The sequence below is a fragment of the Trachurus trachurus genome (assembly GCF_905171665.1).
Source record: "Trachurus trachurus genome assembly, chromosome: 21".
Classification (NCBI taxonomy): domain Eukaryota; kingdom Metazoa; phylum Chordata; class Actinopteri; order Carangiformes; family Carangidae; genus Trachurus; species Trachurus trachurus.
In genome coordinates, this window is record NC_139899.1 from 12,973,636 (window position 1) to 12,995,301 (window position 21,666).

Here is a 21,666-nt window from a genome sequence, read left to right on the forward strand (position 1 = left end):
GCTTGAGACTTAAATATGCCAAAAGAAAACCAGCAGTATAAACTAGAGTTTTGTGGCTTGAAAGAAGTCAGCATCTAGGGATCAGGAAGTGTAGATGCTGTTAGAGTATGCTGCATTTTGGGAAATGTAGGAGTGTTTGTGGAGCTTGCCCCACATCAGGGACTTTTACCACTTCTTAAAAATCTGTCTATACAGTATGTGCCCTCCAACTTTGTGCAAGTACAATATTAAATCACTAGATTACCCCATAAATACCCCTAGAAAATCACTGTATTTCATAACATTGGTGCAAAAATCCTGTAACACTGCTCCTAATAGTGTAGTAAACAGCAGATTTTAAAGGGATAGCATAAACCATACTTGTATTGAAAACAAATTTCTATCCTCTTACAGTCTACATAATTATATTGCCCTGCCCCATTAGTATGATATTCTTTTGAGGGTAGAGGGATGTGCCTTTGTTGGTAAAATGCCTAATAAAAGAGATAACATGAGGCCTCTGTGCAGTGGGAACTATTGTCTCACTGGAAATTATAGTTGCAGCATAATGAAAAAAATTGAATGAACTGCTGCTAACAGTGAGAATAACAGCAAAGTCATTTGGCTGTGCCAGAGCATTAAGTGCTATTAAATTATCAACCCAGGCCTAAATTGGGCTTCAAAGTCATTTGATGACAGATGCTACTAGTCTCGATCAGAGCACACTGCAGCATCTGGCAGTATTGTATGAGTACACAAAGCTAGCCATCAGTGGATTCAGTGATAACTTGTAATGTTACACCATTAATGTCAAACACCAATACAAAAGAAAGTGTCCCATTTTCTGGTGGTGCTCCATGGTAAAACTGGGGAGGAGGCCTCTTAAGACAGTTTTGACAGTCTCTCCTCCTGAAACACCTTAACCTTAAGAGACAGAGCAAGGTCCTGTAGTCGTGACTGTGTGGTCAAAGATAATTATGTGTTTTTTTTTTGGACATACAATAGTATTAACACAGAGAGGTGAGAAAAAAATCTTTCATCCTCATCTTTTGATGTACTTTTACATCTTTCCAGACACAGTTCGGTCCACTGAGCCTTTGTCTGGGATTATGCCGATCTGGTAATGACATGTAATTGGCTTATTTACAGCTCTGCAAGGTTAGCCTCTGCCATCTCCACAGTGCCTTTTTTGTGGCTGGGTGACTGTGCTGTTTATCCTGTCCATCATTAAGCACATCCACTGTAAGACAAGGTGACAAAGTAAAGTAGATCCCTGATGCCTAAGAAGAAAGAAAAACAACAAAAAACAAGCTCTGATCCATATTATAAATGCTTATATCTTTCCCACATGGCCTGTTAAAATGTTCTCCACAATCATGCACCTTGCCCTTTAAAAGTGTTGTCCATTCCCGGGCACCAGTTCCATTGAAGGATCAATCCTAGTGTAGCAATTACCATTGGTTATCTCAGTCACGATGCTGCTTACAATGATCTCATGAAGGTGGTATTGAACTGGGTGGTTTGCTGGCTCTTCAGACTGCATTGGTGGGGAAGAAAGAGGACAGGGGGGATCTCAGCGTAGAGAGATAAGGGTCATCCTCTGAGCGATCAACCTTTTTAAATCCCTCTCTAGCCATGCCAATAATCTGTTGAATGCTCTCCACCAAATTGTGTGATATCACAGCCTTACACGAAAGTGTGCTGACATTTGCTTCCCTGTTGAACCTTTTTCTGCACTGCATCACTGACTTCCATTATTGACCCTTGCTGTATGCCTGCACAAGGTCAATTGAACCTCTCCACCAGAATGTATTTCAAGTGGCAGCATTCTTATCTGTCAGAATGTGTGCATTTACTTATGAATTAATGTATAGGTATTACTGGTGTGTCAAGGCTGCTGGCATGTTAACATGTTTTAGGTACGATATGAGCTGTGTGTGAGAAGTGTTTGAATTCCATTACTGCTGTAGAAACATGTAAAACATGTAACAGTCAAAGAAGCATGTGGGCAGGCATGCAAGCCACATCTGGGCTCTTGAGTATGACTGCAGATTTGCTGGTAGGTCACGACATACAGTAACACCATGTGAATGTGCCACTTGACAGATCACATGCACGCAATAGTAATGTTTGCATACAGAAATGTGAACGTCTAGCCATGTGGAAAATTAGGCAAATGAAAGTGGTGAAATGGTGAACAGTAATTCAAGCATTTGTAAAGAAAAGCAAATCAAAATTCACGTGAGGTCATGGCAATAATCCTCTCTTTGGGCTACCCCTGGTTTATTCCTCTGTTTTATTCTATTAAGCATCTAAATTCAATCTTTCTTTGATTGTGTTGGACTAATGATAACAGGACAGTTATCTCCAGAAAAGAACCAACCCCAAAGAGATGTCTTTACTTGCTTTAGGTGCCAAGGATGGATGGAGCAAAAAGAAAAGAAAAAAGAAAAGAAGAGGATGGTTTGAGTGCCAGGTGAGGCTGTCAGCGACTGTTATCGTGGTCCTGTCGAGAAAAGGCAGAACCTTAGAGTGAGAATAAAAGACTTGCAATCAGATATAACAGAGAGAAGTGTTCAGGGAGGGTGCAAGGAGAACCCAGGTTGAGAAGTACTGCAAGGAAACGAAAGGACTGTTCACAGCCCACTTATCTCCACCCTTATCCCCTCTGCTTATCCCTCCATTGTGCTACAGGTGGGTCACTACACCACAGTGTTCCTCTGTCTGTATGGAGGGGGTGGCAACACATTGCCAGCTTTCATAGCAGCCTCGGACAAATATTCCTGGTTTTCGGCTACAGCAGGGCGAATGCGTCCGTTCTGCCGGTAGAAGAAGCGTGTGCTGCAGTCCTGCAGGTACTCAGGGTTGTGCAGCGAGGACTTTGGGGGGAGACTGTGCTGCCAGTATTCAGGATTGTCAAAAGTGGCCTTCTTGCCTTTCTTATCAAACATGATGGTGCTGCTGGTGATGCCTGAGTGCAGAGCGTGTCCTGAATGCCCTGGATGCAGGGTGTGTGATGGGTATGACGAGTGGGGGAGGTGGCCAGGAGCTACCACATATCCAGTGGATGAGACGCTGTAGCTTGATGTTGATGGGTTGACTGTCTGCGATACTGACTGGGCAACAGATGACCCAGGGCCAGCGATGGCGACGGCGCCAGCCAATCCGTTTTTGTCCCCAGGGTTAAGGAAGGTGTTCAGGTACAGTGGCTCATTGACATACTCATCATCCCTGTGGGTGGCCTGGCTCTTGGGGGCAGCAGCAGCTCCGGAAATGTGCAGGGTGTGGCAACCTGCTCCGTCGATGACTGCATGGGCGTCACCATTCCTGCGACGTGTGACGAAGGGGTTCTCCTCCACAGGGTTGAGATAGTCTGAAATCAAAAAGGAGATAGTGTTACCCTCCAGCCAAAAATCCATTAACTTCATGGACATGTTCAGGTGTTCTGCTAAACTGTTAAATTAACCTGGGTTGTTCTTGTCTCTCATGCCTGTCAGGTAGCCATCCTGGTCCTTGTCTCCTTTTGTTCCACGGTCTGCTAAAAGTCCTGTTGGATCGGCACTATAACGCTGTCCACTGTCCTCTCCTCCACCTTGGGAAGCAAAAACAAACAAAAGAAACACAACCGAAATTCTTAAATATGGTGCTCTAAAAACCCTTATCTTTTATCTCCACCAATAAACAAGCACCTTGCATTTTCAGTGCAATCAATTTAGGAACTGAATCTAGTTTCTCTACCTTTTTAGCAGGTACATTTAACAGCTCAAAAGTTCAACAACTCTGTGGAGTTGGGCTTATGACCTGAGATGCATTTTCATTTCATGACAACAAAGAGATCAATACCAGCACCTGAATAGAGCCATCAGTGATATGGCACAGTCAAAGCCTTTTCATGTTACTACTCACTGTGTAAAACTCCTGTCCAACAAATGCTACACACGTATTCACAATGCTCATAAAAGGCATTTTCCTCATAATACCATTTTTTTCCCAGGTGATATTCATTTTTGCCTGAAAATGTTTTCTACAAAGTTTTGCCCAAATAACCACAGAATTTGTTTTGCATGTGTGGCAGCAGACATAACAGCCATTGACTACCTCATTAAAACTGGCATTTTACGGACTTGACTCACTCACAGTCTTGTCAAAATTGTAAAACAACATTTTTGGACGATCACATCTCGAGAACCATACAGTGTTACCATTAGCAGGAACTCCTGTATCAATCTTCACAATGCTATGCAGATGTAAACACAGTTGATCAGAGTTGAACAGTGCCTGCAGATAAACAACTAACTGTCTCTCTCAATCTTCTGCTCACCTGCTGGTTTGATTTGGGACACACACATTCACTCACACCTAGTGAGGGGATGACTAGTCCTCCAGGTTTCCACAACTTTCAGATAACACTCTACCTTGTCCTGCTGTAAGAGCTGAGACAGCGCTGAGGGTGCTTGACCTAGGGGAGGCCTGCTTCCTTAACGTGCCGTTGCAGCGAGGGTCATCTTGATTGCCACGGCCAAATCCACCAGCAAGCTGCCCCCCTGAGGACAGGTCCTGTGGAGGGAGGCAGCTCCCAGACACAGGTGGAACAGAGACCACTCGAGGGAGGGTGGCCAGCATGTCCTCCATGCTGAAGCTCGGGTCCTGGTAGCCAAACTGGTTCTAGGTAGAGCGGGAGGAGAGTGAAAATTTATTCAGGACAGAGCTGCATGAATGTGAGACCAAATTAAAAGAGTGTCAATTTGCCAAGAAAGAAACAAATCCCATGAGGCAAATATGAGTGGAGAGGTTTTTTTTTTGTCCTGTGCCTTTGAGGTCGACTAAAGTTCAGCTTCTTCTCCAACTGACGAGATAATTGTGTATTGCCCACTCTACACACCAGGTCGAGGTTCTGGTGAATCACAAAAGTACACAAACCAAGCAAACAAAGAAGTAAATATAATACAAAATTAAATAATAGAAATGTAATAAAAGTACCAAACAAAAATATTATGAATCATAAAATGTGGAATTCAAGTTCTTTGTACCATTGTTCATCTGTAATATTCCAATATGACAGGCAGGGGAGACAAACAGCAGTGCCAAACAATGATATGGCAGCATGACTGCCAAGGACAATTTAATTAAAAGGTTTTTAATTAAAAGGCTCCATGCAGCAAAGTCTTAAAGTAGCCATATCAGGCCTGCCCTGCTGTGTGCATTTGTGTCTATGCTCATAACAAAAAAGAGCTTTTTAGAACCTCACTGGGAGCCTCATCCTGATTTATCTCCGTTCCTCCATTTTTCCAGCAAGTGCTTTGTTTTCTGTTTTACATCCATCACTTACTTTCCCTAACATGACGTCGGAGAAGTCTGTAATCTTACTAATGAGGCAGAAAATATGTAATTTTCCTGTTGCATTTATTTTTTCCTCAAGACACAATTTGAAAGGGCTGAGTTCCTGGATTTCTGGTCTGTGAATTAAGATGCAGGTACAAATTTTTCCTAAGAGCATCACTTTTATGTAACAGATTCCCCGACTATTCATCATCACATTGCCCACCAAAAAAGTGGCGTTGCCTGTCCCAAAAATCAGAGCATGAACAGCCTTTTTTAAAAGAAATAAGATATGGGTAAGTTAGTCAATGATGTTTGAAATTTGTATTTATGGTGTTTTGACAGTGAAATTGTGGTGATATAATAGAACACAAGCACAAAAGGAGCAGCAACTATTAACTTATGAGTACTGGCATGATACTGATGCATCAGTATCTTTTTTTTCCCACTGTCTGTCACTGTTGAATTTTTCCTTTCTTTCTCATTCAGCAGTCTGCACTTTAAGCCCAGGGGTATTAGTCAAAGCTCTAGAGCTCACACAGTCTTCTCATTCCCTTGTAACTACAGCTACTAAATCACCCTCTCTCAGTCCTCTTTTACACCTCCGTCTCCTTCCCCTTCTTCTGTCTCGCTAACTTTAACAGAAAACACAGTCACTAGCCTCACCACAAAAGGTAAAAAAACACAACTTTAAATCATGGGTGAAGTCATTAGATCCATTCACCAATCACAATCATATTATTTCCTCAAAAAATCCTGACTACAAAGACCACCGAGGGAATAAATTCACCCGTTGTGGAGACAAAGTGAACCGTGGTACAGCTAATGGAATATTTAGGAGAGTCAAGCGCCCCAAGTAAAGAGCCCCATTAAAATGTTCCCTGTGAGAGCACAAGGTGCCTGTGGCCATGCCCAGTGTTTTTGTCACCATTCACCTAATTGTTTTCACGGTCAAAAATGATCCTGAACTCTCAAAGTCTCATTGTCAGGCATGTTAATCACGACAGTTCCAAAGATTCTGATAACAATGTGTATGTGGGAATCCAGAAAAAGCCCTTTAAGATATGCAATAGTGAAGATTGTATTTATATGTAAATATTATATTTTGTTTGCTGCAATAATTGAGTTTATTACATCATTTACATTATTCACTTGCATTAATGTAATTATATGAAATTAGTCAAATTAATTCTGCATCCATCCTAATAAAAGATTCCAAAAATGGTAGAGGATAACTTTACAAATATTATGCAAATAAATTATCTTTCATCCTTCTAAAATACACCAAACAGAACTGGAACAGAAGTCATTTCTCTCATTGGCATTCAGCAGGCATTTTTATTCTGACACAAACACAGGGGGATATTGGAATACAAAATGGCTGAGTTGCCTGGCTGTGTGACTGGTTTTGTGATAGATTTAAGTCCAAAGAAAGACGATGAACATTTGAACAGTTGAAGAACAGAGGGAGTCTGGCTGCAAATCTCAATTTTGAAGAAAGCAATTACCATAGTTTCACAATGGAGAAAGACCAAGAAAAGAGACAGAGAAAAAGAGAGCAGGAGGAAGATGAGAGTGAAACCGAGAAGGCTGTGTGAGTTCAGTTTCAAGACCTCAGTCTTTTGAGTTTGAACAGGACAGTCCTGCAGCACACGCTGTGAAAACTCATCCCCACATTTCTTTAGAAACCATCTCAATGATCTTAATGACTACTTTGACTTTATATTGTCTCCTTTCCCGTCATGGTTCTATGCCAGTCACCCTGCTGCTTCACTCAGAAATAAATGCTAATAAGAAATGGTAATCAAGAGTGCATGTTAAATGAAACGATAAGCAACTTAATCTCTAATACAAAAAGACAAAAATAATAACATACCAAGCTGAATTTTAAATAATACAAGGGCTTAATTTGTTTAAGTATGAATAGTTTTGTGCTGCCTTTTATGAAGTACAGAAAATATATGATTATAATAATAATTATTGATTGATTATAATCATGAATGTAAAAAATATTTAATTGGCATCTTTAATATTTTTCTGGACTTTAGAGGATGGTTGGGAGATTACATTTCTTAATTGTCTATGTTTCTAAACAACTGGGTTTGAAATAAATACGTAACCACTTTTTACATCTGTGCCTCTTGCACTCAGACTTGATACAATGATTACTTTTATTTGGAAAATATTCAAAATGGTTCAGATTTCAAATATTCAACATATGATTACCACTATGTACAATTAAGAACACTTATTTCAAAATGCAAAGCAAACAGATGGGTCAAGGTCACAGCTGCATTTAGCTCAGAGACAAGCTGAAACTTGCAGAATGAACAACAACCTTCCCTTATCACCATGTTGAATGTGAAATTCCACTTTCATATAGAAAATATGAATGGCAATTCGGTTCAGTCAGTTGGCTAAGAGATTTTAGTGAGGGACATTAATGCAAAGTTATATGCAGGGAGGGATTGTACACCTTGAGAAGATTCAGTCAGTTATTGAAAAAAAAAAAGGAAAAAGCCATCAGTTCAAACAATTCACTGCTAGTGAGTCTGATGCTTCCAATCTCAAATGACAGTAATAGTCAAAAACAAAATACCTTGTTGGAGTCCATGCGTGAGCGGGGAGTGTATGCCAGTGGTGGGATGTTGAAGGAGTGTGGCACCAGGTACTCCTCAGCATCCATCAGATCCTCAAGCTCCTCCTCATCCAGGAGGCTCTGGAAGAACTTGCTGTCGTTGGGACTGGGCAGCTTCATGCGATCATCACCCTGAGAAAAGTTGTGTTGATGTAAATGTATGTGTGTGTGTGTGTGTTTGTCAATGTGTGAGAGTGTGTGTGTGTGTGTGTGTGTGTGTGTACATGTGTGTTTGTGTGTGTAGGTTGGTTTGGGGGTGTTAGTATTAGTATTTCTGTCACATTCAAAGTCTTTACATCTTAACTGGCCAAATATCCTTGTTTTTTAATTAATAAGCTTGAATCAAAGTTTTGTGTTATTATTATTTCAACACTGGCTTATGATGAAAGCTGTGCTATATTTGCTGACCAATTTAAGCCTAGCAAGCACAATCATTTAAGTTATGACGCACAAGCAATAAGGAAAATGGAATGTATCTGTAATGAATATTGTTATCTACTAACGCCCTACACCCTGTATGAATTGGAAAAGAAAATAGACAATGACAAAACACAATACATACAAAACAATAGATACACATTTCTGTTTTTTCTTAGCCATTTGGAGAAAAGAAAACACGGATAAACCTACCTGGATGACTAGGTATCTCTGGGGATCTCGTGCCATTCGAGTGAACTCAGCAGCCAACTCCTTGAACTTGGGGCGACTGTCTGCATCAATCATCCAGCCTGAAAAATGTGTTTGAGAAACATGAAGATCAAAATACAAGGATACTGAAATTTGAACCTGATGTATGTGGTTATTTATTTTTTTATTTTTTTATTTAACCCTTTAAATTAAATAAATGTTAATATTCTTCACAGTATACAAAAGCCTTGTCAACATTCCTTTTTTAATTTTTATTCATTGGTTTTCTGTGAATTTAACTGCACCTGTGGATTGTTTGGAAACACGCAGTACGATTGGGTTTTCATTAATGGTATTCATTACACCTCAAGGGTCCTGCCTGTGCAGATTATGTCAAATATGAATGCCATGCTCATTTTTCTACCATTTGCATAAAATCATTCATAATAATTTGACTTTTATATAAATCCTTTGATCCCTAAATAACATGCATTTTTTATTTTAAGCATGCACATGTGGCTGCAGTGTGAAGTGTCACTGAATATGAAAGATCCTGAGTAACACTGAAAACTGCAGAGGAGGCTACTAGCACAGAAGGCTACTAATCCCACCAAGCCCATTCCCACTTATTTCCACCTGTGCCAAAGAAATACTGCAAGCGGCATGGCACATATGTGTCTAACCCTATGGGTAAGATCACATTAGTGAACTAAGATCTAAAATGATCAATTTCTGAAGGTCTCAAAAGACCATACATTTAATAATAACAATAATAATGGCTTGCTTTTCATGGCACCCAAAGTGCTTTCCACAAACCATTATTCATTCTTACCACGTTCATAGTGGTGGTGGTAAACTTAGTCTGGGCAGACTGACAGAAGCATAGCTGCCAGTGTGCGCCAAACTACGCCTCTGACCACCACCAAACATTCATACACATTCGTATGCATTCACACAAGGCAAGGTGGCTAAGGTGTCTTGCCCAAGGACACAATGACAACGACTGGGATGGAGCAGGATTCAAACTGCGTACCCTCCGTTTTTGGACCACCCACTCTGCCTCCTGCGCCACTGTCACCAATGTCACCATCTTCCATGATTCCAAACAATTTCTATTTATACCACGATGAACAATTACAGATTTTTAATGACATTCTCTGTCTTGTAATCACTTTTTCCAGTCTAAAGATAAATACTGTTTCATCATTGGAGTGGCCATATGGAGTAATGTGCTCTTCTGCCAATTTCTCTGTGAACACATCGTTTTAATGCCAATGCAATCATGTGATCTGGCCCTGAGTGGAGCCTGTCTAGGTATCCGGGGACACGAGACATGGAATTCGAAAGACAGAGATGCAGCTTTTCACACATGTTCACGCGTGCAGGTACAGGAGATTTCACATGTAAGAGTTCTCATCTTTTCTCTTGGTACTTAGTTTGTGCATTCTCAACACATGCAGCAGTGTGTAAGTGGGTGTATGAGCTTTGTATATACTGTGGTGCAAAAGAGAGGCAGGTAACAGGCAGGTGACTGTGACCTCTCCCTGCCGTGTGTGGGTGTGTTTGCTTGCCAGGTTGGCACAAGTTCAGCGTGTCAGTGAGCGCCAAGGAGACAGTGAGGGCCAAAGGCTACAGCTTGGAGAGTAGAGGACAAGGCCGGAGTGGCACTGGCACCAAGTCTTTGTCCTGGCAGCAGTGGCCAGAGGTTACAACACCGCCTGTGACCACAGAGCCTGACAGCATGACAGCAGTCACCGACCCATAAGGCCCACGTGTTGGTGGTGAGGGTCACGGCCAGGAAAATGAGAGTTCCTGACTCATCTTCTCCAGTAACCCCTCCTAAACTTTGTTATTTCTGAAGGATTTCCTTACGATTTCTGAAAAGTAATAGTTCAGCTTTAAAAATATCTTTGACACCACATTAGACCCTCTTTTGTTAATCTGCTGTGGCATTTTGGTAATCACAAAATAAAAGCATAACTATGTTTGCTTCAACTAAAACTCAGTTGCCCTTCTCATTACTGTTAAAATGTATTGGCTTTTCTATGGTATGCTATCTGCAGGGCTGCACACAAAACATTATGTACAATACTGTAACACTATGTAGAGTGGCAAGAAAATCTATGAGAGCACTTGTGCGCATGCGCAACATTTGCTGCAAGATGTTTGTTCTTCGTTGTGAACCCCAGTGGATGTATGATGTAAACACGGAAGAACATCTTGCAGTAAATCTCACGCATGTGCACAAACATCAACAGAGGTGAACACAACTTGTTCATTAAACAAAAAGTTTTTAATGTGTGATTTTGGTATTGTCTGAGTAAGGATAGCTTTGGTCGACTTGCATGACGACCATGGCTACTAGGAGGACAGATATGACCAGTGTAGCGTTAACATCAAACCTCAGATCAGAGATGAGAATTGTGCTTCGTTCACATGGAGTCCGGCAGACAGCAGATGGCAAACGGCAAAAGCTGCTGCGAAAACCGTTTGTTTCTAAGCCTTGTACAGCGTTCGCTTTGACGTTGAAAAAAAGGTAAATAAATAGCTAAAAACATGCGGTCTCAGAGAGATGTGATGAGCAATTAATTGAGGTCGCGAAAGAGTTAAGCTTTGTCACTCTGAGGTTCTTCAGTTAGTGATCATTCTGCATTGTGTGACTCCTGACTCCTGTTAGCTTTTGTTGGCCTTATTACTGTAACTGAAGGCCTCACATAGTTTGACCTACCTACCTACACTGTGAATGTTTTCCATGTGGATGAGAACAAACAAAATAATGTGTATGTTATTAGTTTAAATAGCTTGTGTTTGTTCATTAGATTAAATTTATACATAAATGCAGTTCATTCCACAGCAACTTTTTCTTACAGTGGCTCTGCAATAAATACTTTTTTCTAGCTTATATTGTGAAATATTTGTTGAAACTTTGCAGACTTAGAAATGCTTATTTTCAGGCTCAACCTACATTTGACCATGACCATGTAGACATCGATTGTGCAAATTGGCGGCTGTGGAAGACGCTCTCCTTTCTCAAGCAGATCTGGGATATCTCTGGTGGAAATCCCGTCGTATGGCTTCCCTCCAAAGGTCATCAGCTCCCAGATGGTTACCCCTAAAAAGATAGAGAAGGATATGAGAAGAGAAAGAAAATGACTTAATCAGAGGAAATTACAACAAAAGAACAAAGGACGACACATCAGTGAAACAGAGCACAGAGAAAAAGAACACGAAGAAATAAAAGCAGAATTAGGATGAGAGAAAGAGCGAAGAGTAGAGAAGATTAACAGGTTCAGTGAGGAGGATTACACAACCACAGTATAAGAGTAGTAGAATAGATGAGTGAAAAGATGGAAAGAGAAAGAAGTACTGTAGAGAGGGTGAAAGGAGGAAATGTGAGAAAAAAGAGGAAAAATAAAAAAAAGAAAGAAAGATGAGAAGATGAGAGGCTAGAAGAGATCAAGAGGGGATAAGGTAAAGAAACGCATCACAACAGAGGACAGAAAATAAGTGAAGGAGAGGAAGTGACCACAGTCTTGAAAGTGATCAGTCATTCTGAACTTTCAGCACTGCTCAGCCATACTGTAATCAAGTTAGTGTTAATGAGTGGCAAGCAGAGTAAATGCAAACAATAAGATAGAAGAATAATAGCCTGCGGTCATAGAGGACCACTGGGGACACAGACGCTCTAAACCACACTGATATTTTTAATCAAACACATATTATTCTCTTTGATATGACCCATCTTAATTTTCTTTTTTTAAATGACTTTAAGAGTCATTGGCAGACTTAAACAGGAAATTGTTATTTGAAATATAGCAATAAAAATCTCATAAGACTGAGAAATAATGGGGGTCAGTCTTTAGATTTAAATCTTGCCAACATGCTGATAGACTGGTTTTAATATTACAGGAGTTAAAGATTCAGCTCACCCTATTTGTATTTTACACTGTCTTTGACTGCTAGCAGTACGGGAAATCATTAGGCCCCATCCACACGAAAACGCGGCTTCACTGAATCCGATCTTTTTCTTAATCGTTTTGAAAAAAATCTCCGTAAACACGGCATCGTTTTCAGAAATATCTGCGTCCACACTGATCCAGTGAAAACGACCCAAAACGCTGTAGTACCTACATACTGCAGGCGTGTGTGTGTCGCTGCAGCGCTGCCTGCCACACAAAAACACTTAAAACAGCTGAAGAAGACGGGAAGTCCCCGCTGTAATTCAATAGAAGAAGAAGTCCCCCGCTGTATTCAAACTCAAACATGGGATTAAATGTTGACAGGGAGTCGTGTCAGAGTAAATATGATGATCAGTGATGATTAAACAGACGTGATTCAGCCGCAGCGTCTGAGCGACGCGACGTTAGTCGGCCGTTGTTGTTGTTACGTTACGTGCATAGACTGTCAGTGTGTGCAGCTGCTGCAGCGGTGTGTGTGTGTGTGTGTGTGTCTCAGGTTACAGGTAGAGCGGCGGGGGGCATTACATCATCGTTTCTGAAAAAATCCGTATTGGCCGTCCAGACGGATACGCTGGGGCGGCGTTTTCAAATTTTCCCACTCTGGGACCCGTTTTCAAAAAATACCGTTTTCACCCCCTGAAAACGCCGCATCCGTGTGGACGCGAGGCCAATCCGATAAAGTATTTATCCGGATTCGAAAAAAACGGGTTCGTCTGGACGGGGCCTTAGTCTCTTCCCATTTCACCTATAAGCACAGTTACAGCTGTATCAGATCTAGAAATTACCCCCTAACCCATAAGTCTGGGGTTAACTGTACACAACAAATACCTTCAGTCTACTAACTTGTATCCACAGTCTACAGAAATCCCCAAATCATGTTTTTAATATCTCTTGTTCTTCCGTCATGTTAGTATTCTGACAAGCATTTTGGTACACCGATATATCCTTTCCCTCTGTTTGCTAATTACAGTCCAAACTCTGCTTTGTTCTGACCCCAAGGTGGCAGAATGAACTCCACACATAAGCCAAGGACAGCCGACATACCGCCCAGCATCTACTGCAGGCTGAAAACTTACCCTCCCAGACTACAGTACATGGACATGTGCCACTTATAGTAGCACTAATGGCCTTTGAAAAATACATTCAGTCACTTATTTTTAGAGAATGTTTAGAGATATGATTAAAAGGTCCATACAGTATAAGGAAGTGATCATTTGTTGTAGTTGGTGCTGCTAATCTAACTAGCAGCACCAACTACAACAAGTAGTTTCTAGTTTCAAAAGCAAATTCATGAGTTTTAACCAGTTAGGGGAAATATTAGTTGACATGTTTTTTTGCTGTGTGGATCCTTTAAAAAGAAGACAAATAATTCTAAACAAACTTGCTAGCTCAACATCCCTGTCAAAGTGCCCATGGACCTCAACAGTGTCCTTAGTGAAGCAGCCAGAAATATATTTTTATTGGTCTGTACGTACGGTAAGGCCACCATCAATTTCCAAAAAAGAGGAAATAATGTCATGATTGATGTCATTTGAAAAGAAAAAAATCACTGACAAAATCTAAGGTCTGCCTGTTCTATCCAATTCCTAAAAGGAAATGAAGGCTTACCGTAACTCCAAACGTCACTCTGATGAGTAAACTTCCTGTAATGGATGCACTCCAAGGCCATCCACTTGATGGGCATCTGTCAGAGAGAAACAGAGCACATAAAAAGAGTTTATATATATATTGGCATTCAGTGAAGTGTTTTGGCAGAACTGACTGTGTATAGCATGTTAGAGAGAGAACAGGGTTTAATGAAAGAGTAACTATTGGAACAAGCTGGATCAAATGGCAGAGAGGCCTGAGAAGAAGTTTAACACAGTGATTAGATCTGAACTCCAGATCTATTGATTACAGTGCTGGAGGTTAAGGGAAGGAAGATATTGAAGGGTATAGTGTGTTTGTCTTTCACTCTGCTTGGTGGGTGGGAGGGGTTTTCTCCAGAAGGGAGTGTTGAAAAAACAAAACCTAAAAGAAGAAAAGCATGAATAGAAATTATAGGAGGCCCAAAGCAAGTGTATGGAGAGCCATGAGAAACTATTAGTTTATTATGTTTATACGGTTTTGAGATCTCCATTCCCCAATAATGAATAAAACGGTTCAATAGAGCAGAAGAGTATCTCACTAACTCCACTAAAACTGTCCTTTGTAATGAGCTAAGTTCCTCCCTCAGGATATAAAACCCTAATTAATGCTAATATCTATTGTTTATTATTGTTGTCTTTTACAACATGTCTGTGGTATGGTCCAAAACAATAATTCAATAATATTGTATCTCAGTGAGCCCCCAAAATCATCAACAACAGACAATAAAAGCTGATAAGGTCATTCAATGCAGGCTCATCCATTCATCCATCCACCCGCTATACTGCTAATCTGTGCAGGGTTGCAGGGGGAGCTGGAGTTTCCAGAGAGAAACCCCACACAGGGTTCATATCCAGAACCTCCTCACTGTGAAGCAGCGGAGCTAAATGTAGGCTCAACTGATCATATAATATATTACTGATTTATTAACACTGCTTTCATTTTACTACCTAATTCATTTAAAAGTTAATAATAATGAACTCAACACTTAATTAATTTTATATAGAATAATATTCATAAATGTCTTATACAAAGCTGACAATCGGCACTTAGTAACAGGTAATATTTAAATTCAGTTTGCATTGCCTTCAGCAAATTTTTGTCTACTTAGGTCTCTCCACTGACTTTGTATGCAATCATACCACTTCTAAAATATGCTTCAAGTTCTGTCTGATCAAGAAACCTCAGGCCACTGTGCCCAGACAAGACACAGGATAAGCTAAGTGATATTACCATAAACATAAATGGGTAGTACTGATCTTCTCATGGAACCCTTTGAGCTGAAATTAAAAAATGTATTTCCCAAAATCTCAGACAGTCCATTGAATTTTACAGGTGTTCACCTCTCAAAATATTTAGATTTTCCAAAAACAAATTTTAGGCTACCACTACAAATGTTCCTCTTATTATATGTGTCTATTTGTGTGATAGTGTATATTATTTATTTACCTTTCCTCCATCAGCATTGTATTCCTTCTCATTAACGTCCAGCAGGCGAGCCAGGCCAAAGTCGGTGATCTTGATGTGGTTGGGAGATTTGACCAGAACATTTCTGGCCGCCAGATCCCTGTGGACCAGCCTACGTTCCTCCAGATACATCATCCCCTGCAAACACACACAACAATAACTTCCTACTGAGATCATAAAACACACACACACATTACAGACCTGAACATCTATTAGTATAGTGGCATGCAGTAACCTGCACACACACACGTGCATTTCTGACTCTTGTTCAGTATCACCATCTGTCTTCATCATCGTCGCCATCACCATCACCATCACCATCATCATCACCATCATCACTACCACCACCAAGACCTCATTAGAATTTTTATAATTATTCCTGTCATCATCATTACCACCACATTGTTATTTTTATGGTTACAATTCCCATCAATCAACAACTAGACTGTGGAAAAACCCTCGTTATTGCTAAATGTTTTGTGATGCAATAACAGCTGCATCCATAAGCATTAACCCAGAGGCAGGTTATCAATTAAGAACAGGACCCATAGAAGAAAGGAATGTTGAAGCAACACATTTCATGCAATACATTTACTGAACAATTAAAAAAACACCCCTCTCTGCCTTCTCTCGATCTTAATTAAATTTAATTAAAGATGATTATCTGTTTAGAAAAAATACAATCTTTTCTTGAGAAGGCAAATGTCCAAATAAAATGTATCCTTTTAATAAAACCAAAAGATATAAGATGTTCTAACAGCAGCATGAATCCAAAACTACAGTATCAGCGCCCGCACACACACGCACACACTATAAGATACCATGAAGTGGGATCAGTCATCAATCAGGATTTGCATCAGCATAAAACCAAAGTTCAGTATGACGCAAAATGCCAATAATGTCCTCCGGTTACAAAAGATCATCTCTGTGTGGGTTGTGCAAGAGCTTTTCAGTTGCTCCATCTTGCACTACACATATAGCGTCTACACTGCCTATTGTGCATCACCACAAGAGTGGACCTGAGGAGAAAGAAAGATGGGGGAAAAAACTGTTTCAAATTGGACAAGCAATAACAGAAGGCACTTTGTTCGAAGTGGCGAGAGGACAGAAAAACGAGGCCTTATTTGAAACCATAACAAATTGGATTTAGGTGGAATTGGCTGGACTAAAAGGAGGAGTGGATGGGGGAGAGGAGGGGAGGAGGAGAGAGGATATGTGGGGTTGAGTGGCAGCATTCTAAGAGGTGAGATTACATTGGTAGGGCTATAATCACACAGCCTCATTTGGCTCCCTCCCAGGAGAGAGCATGTGGTTTCAGCTGCACACACACCTGCACATTTACACACAAACTCATGCTGTTGCGGTCAAGCCGCTCGCATGGAGATACACCTGCATGCGTGCAAGTGAGTGGGGATTTGGACTGCAAAGAGAGTTGACGTCAGATCAGACAATCACCATCGAGCTGGTACAGGAACACACACACACACACACAGATTATGGTTTCTGACCTGATCAGTCATACAGGGAAACTGAACTCTAGCATCTGCAGTAATTGTGACAAAACAGGAGGTTAGGTGAGGTCAGGGACAAGTAACCTATATGGTCGTTCTGGTTGGAGCACTTGTTGAGAGTGGACTGGGTCTACATCATGGTAGAAGACTCTGAATAAGTAACTATTGATATACTGCCTGTCTGACTGGAAGGATTCATACTGTAGACAGAGATCCTGTTACAATTTACCACAAACAACTATGAGGAGCTGTCTGAAATATGCTGATTTACTGACAGAAAACAAAATACATCAGTTTCATCAATTCTTCAAACATGTCATGTCACCAATTCACTGGGAGACAAACACCAGAGAAAACATTTAACTGAAGCTGAAGACTTATTTGTACTTCTTGAGTATTTCTTTATTGCCTTGTCTATCCTATTAGTTTAGCACTAAGTGTTGTATATACAGCAGTGGTGAGTCATTTCAGAGAGAGGCGGTGTCAGACCCCATGAAGTTCAAAAGAAAAGCACCATTTGTGATTGATGGGATCGGGAAACCCGCTGAAGTGCAGAGCACGCTAAGTGTGAAGTTCAAGCTGTCAGTAATTGACAGTTCATTCAACTGCTGCTTCATGTTTGCTTTAAAGACTTTTATTGCAGGCTTGAGGCTACACAATCACATGTGAGCCAGATATTAACTCAGCTGATAACAACTAACTGCAATGTGTTGACAATGTACTTGATTAATGAACTCTTGTAACCAATAATATTGAATCAGCACGAGAAAAAAACATTCAAACCTAAATGCTAAGTGTGTAGCCACATTGTTATACAGGGGTTGACTGTTTGTCGATCTGCAAATCAAGACTTGCAGGACTGTGGTTTGACTTTTTACTTACTGTACATGACTAATCCAGTGAGGTCTGACTCCATCAGTAGCCATGCATAGTCTAACATACATATAATATGGCATGAAAAGTTTTTTTTCTGAGCAGCCAATACCTAATCTAGCTTCTAAAAAGTATATTGATAATACCAATGTTGTGGTAACTAACAGTCACTGATCTTAGGTGTGCTGCACTGATGTTCAAAGTAGACTTGTAAACAAAGAGGATGCTGACCAGCATCAAAATACACTGAGTGATGATATATGCTCTCAGTCCTCTCTGTGGGTTTTGCCCTCTCCCCTGTGCTTTGTCTGGTTCTTTGAGGTGTGCACTGCTCAGAAAGACATACATACAGGTTGAGGGTAGAATTGAACAGGATAGATGTTGGGACTTGAGCTATCCCATGCTGGCCACTGCCTACGGCTCCCGAATAATCACGTCTATGTGTCATGGTATAGTCTGCCAGGTTTCTGACAGATCCTTATTTGTACATAAATCGCACCCGGTAATCTCCTCAATTTTCGAGACAATTAAGCAATGGAGGGAGAATGGATGGTTTGGCAACCCATGAATTTTAATTTGCCAGCACAATGAGATTGAGTGGGGGAGGTGATGGAAGTGTGCAGTGTGGGAAGTGGCTGCAGACGTGCGTAAGGAACAAACTTTTTTTTCTTTTTCTACTCGGTTGCTTTCATTTACTGCCCTCCCATGTGGACATGATGGGAACAACTCACTGCCAGCGGTTTGTAATTGCAGAAAACCTGGATGTGACTGCCAGGGAGATGCCAGTTGCGGAAGCTGTATTTCAGGTAAGCCTGCCACCAGAGAAAATCCACAGGCTTCAGACAGACTCTGTTATGATCACACCTCCAGACGAGAGCTGGTTTCCAATCAGTGGGGATCAGGCCTGTGCCCTAAACCCTGCACATGGAGATTTTACATGGAAGAGCAAGCCAAGGGAAAAAAAACACCTCAATGCTAGAAACAGAAATCCCAGGGCTTTAAATCATGTAGAATTTAAGGAAAAAACAACAGCAACTACTACGATATACAACATTGTGACAGCCCTACATTTTAAATAAAAAAGGTCCTACTTCTTTTTGTTTTTGCATATTGGGAGAATATATTTAAACACTGACTGAACAGTATAATGAATACCGTGAGGTTCCACTAGTTAGTGTAGTTTTAAAGTTGTGTCTTATTATGAAAAACAGGCTTTCATGTAAGCTTCTCTCTGCCATGTTTTCTGTCCATCATTCTGATTAGTGTTCATCTGCAAGAGGGGTGCAGAATTAACTGATTTCTTCATGAAGACTTGGTGGTATGCTTCCTAAAAGTAAAGAATAAAAGTAGAGTTATTCTTTAGTACAAATATTGGTGAAGAAAATCTCATTTACAGAAGAAAAGGGAAAGATGAACAGGACATAAAAAGTGCCACAGGGATGCATGCAGGCTTCTTAACTGTCCTCCCCAGTCAGGGAAATTACTGCTCAGCCGGGAAATATTCTGACCTCCCGTCATGGTTATTTATGCTTATTTCACAGACTCATGCGAACAAAACCCGAGTGGACAGGATCGTACTCAGATTTGTTTTGTGAAGACAAATTTGGCAGCGAATGGCAAAGGGCTAGAGATTAAATCAATAGGAGGAGAGCGAGGAGAGGTGGTGCCCATTTTTCACCAACTGCCACTTCCCACTGTTGTTTATTCTGGCTGAGATAGACATACCCGAACACACACACACCGTCACACACAGAGGAAGCTGTCAGCACACATGCAGGTGGTGCCCACAAACACTACCAAAATCTATAATCAAGCGATTGAATCTGATGTATTGTTATTTGTGTAGAAACACTTCTAATGAGATTGAACATCCTACAGAGGCTCTATAAATCTCTGCTGTGTTCTTTTTCTTCAGTGACAAGGGTGTGTATATGTGTGTGTGTGTGTGTGTGTGTGCCGGGGTAGGAGTGATGTTTCCTGCAGTGGCCATGGTGTTAAAAAATGAAGAAGAATTCACTCTTGGGTATGGATTTGTCATGTGGCATATAATTAAATCATTTATCACTATTTATTACCAATACCTAAAACTACATTTTCTTTTTTTTCTTTTTTTAAAACAGCATTTTGGTTCGGTGTGGAAGCTTAGCATCATGTAATACATTTAACCATGGCAGAAAATAAGATATCTGATTTCATACCTATCAGACAACAACATCCATCCATCCATCCATCCATCCATCCATTGTCCGCCGCATTATCCGGAATCGGGTCGCGGGGGCAGCAGTCGGAGCAGGGATCCCCAGACTTCCCTCTCCCCGGACACTTCCTCCAGCTCTTCCGGGGGGACCCCAAAGCGTTCCCAGGCCAGCCGAGTGACGTAGTCACTCCAGCGTGTCCTGGGTCTTCCTCGGGGCCTCCTCCCGGTGGGACATGCCCGGAACACCTCACAAGGGAGGCGTCCAGGGGGCATCCTATACAGGTGCCCGAGCCACCTCAGCTGACTCCTCTCGATGTGGAGGAGCAGCGGCTCTACTCCGAGCTCCTCCCGGATGACAGAGCTCCTCACCCTATCTCTAAGGGAGCGCCCCGCCACCCTGCGGAGGAAACTCATTTCGGCCGCTTGTATCCGGGATCCAGTTCTTTCGGTCATGACCCAGGGTTCATGACCATAGGTGAGGGTGGGAACGTAGATCGACCGGTAAATCGAGAGTTTTGCCTTTCGGCTCAGCTCCTTCTTCACCACGACGGACTGATACAATGATCGCATTACTGCGGCCGCCGCACTGATCCGCCTGTCGATCTCGCGCTCCATTCTCCCCTCACTCGTGAACAAGACCCCGAGATACTTAAACTCCTCCACCTGAGGCAGGAACTCTCCCCCGGCCTGGAGGGTGCAAGCCACCTTTTTCCGGTCGAGAACCATGGCCTCGGACTTCTCATCCCAGCTGCTTCACACTCGGCTGCAAACCGCCCCAGTGCATGCTGAAGGTCCTGGCTCGAGGGAGCCAACAAGACCACATCATCTGCAAAAAGCAGAGATGAAATCAAGTGGCTCCCGAACCGTACCCCCTCCGGCCCTTGGCTGCACCTAGAAATTCTGTCCATAAAAATAATGAACAGAACCGGTGACAAAGGGCAGCCCTGCCGGAGTCCAACACGCACCGGGAACAGGTCTGACTTACTGCCGGCAATGCGAACCAAACTCCTGCTCCGGTCATACAGGGACCATACAGCCCTCAGCAGAGGGCCTCCGACCCCATACTCTCGGAGCACCTCCCACAGGATGCCACGTGGGACACGGTCGAAAGCCTTCTCCAAGTCCACAAAACACATGTGGACTGGTTGGGCAAACTCCCATGCGCCCTCGAGCACCCTGCGGAGGGTGTAGAGCTGGTCCAGCGTTCCACGGCCAGGACGAAAACCGCATTGTTCCTCCTGAATCCGAGGTTTGACTATTGGCCGAATTCTCCTCTCCAGCAACCTGGAATAGACTTTCCCCGGGAGGCTGAGGAGTGTGATCCCCCGGTAGTTGGGACACACCCTCCGGTCCCCCTTTTTGAAGAGAGGGACCACCACCCCGGTCTGCCAGTCCAGAGGCACTGTCCCCGACTGCCACGCGATGCTGCAGAGGCGTGTCAGCCACGACAGCCCCGCAACATCCAGAGAC

The 21,666-nt window shown here is 41.9% G+C and overlaps 1 protein-coding gene across 2 annotated transcripts in view; it reads right to left on the reverse strand.

The window, feature by feature from the left end:
• Window positions 1-2,681: 2,681 nt before the first annotated feature.
• Window positions 2,682-21,666, reverse strand: part of erbb4b (erb-b2 receptor tyrosine kinase 4b) — a gene marked incomplete at its 3' end in the record, with an annotated part of 352,419 nt that continues 333,434 nt past the window's right edge. The window contains exons 21-28 of one of the 2 annotated variants that reach the window (XM_083996270.1): window positions 15,598-15,753; window positions 14,131-14,206; window positions 11,529-11,675; window positions 8,567-8,664; window positions 7,898-8,068; window positions 4,395-4,644; window positions 3,446-3,571; window positions 2,682-3,352 (exon numbers count right to left, since the gene is read on the reverse strand). In XM_083996270.1, coding sequence (XP_083852396.1) covers window positions 2,682-3,352; window positions 3,446-3,571; window positions 4,395-4,644; window positions 7,898-8,068; window positions 8,567-8,664; window positions 11,529-11,675; window positions 14,131-14,206; window positions 15,598-15,753 — 1,695 coding nt within the window. Of the gene's footprint in view, window positions 3,353-3,445; window positions 3,613-4,387; window positions 4,645-7,897; window positions 8,069-8,566; window positions 8,665-11,528; window positions 11,676-14,130; window positions 14,207-15,597; window positions 15,754-21,666 lie in introns of both variants that reach the window. The other variant, XM_083996269.1, reaches the window with a different exon arrangement.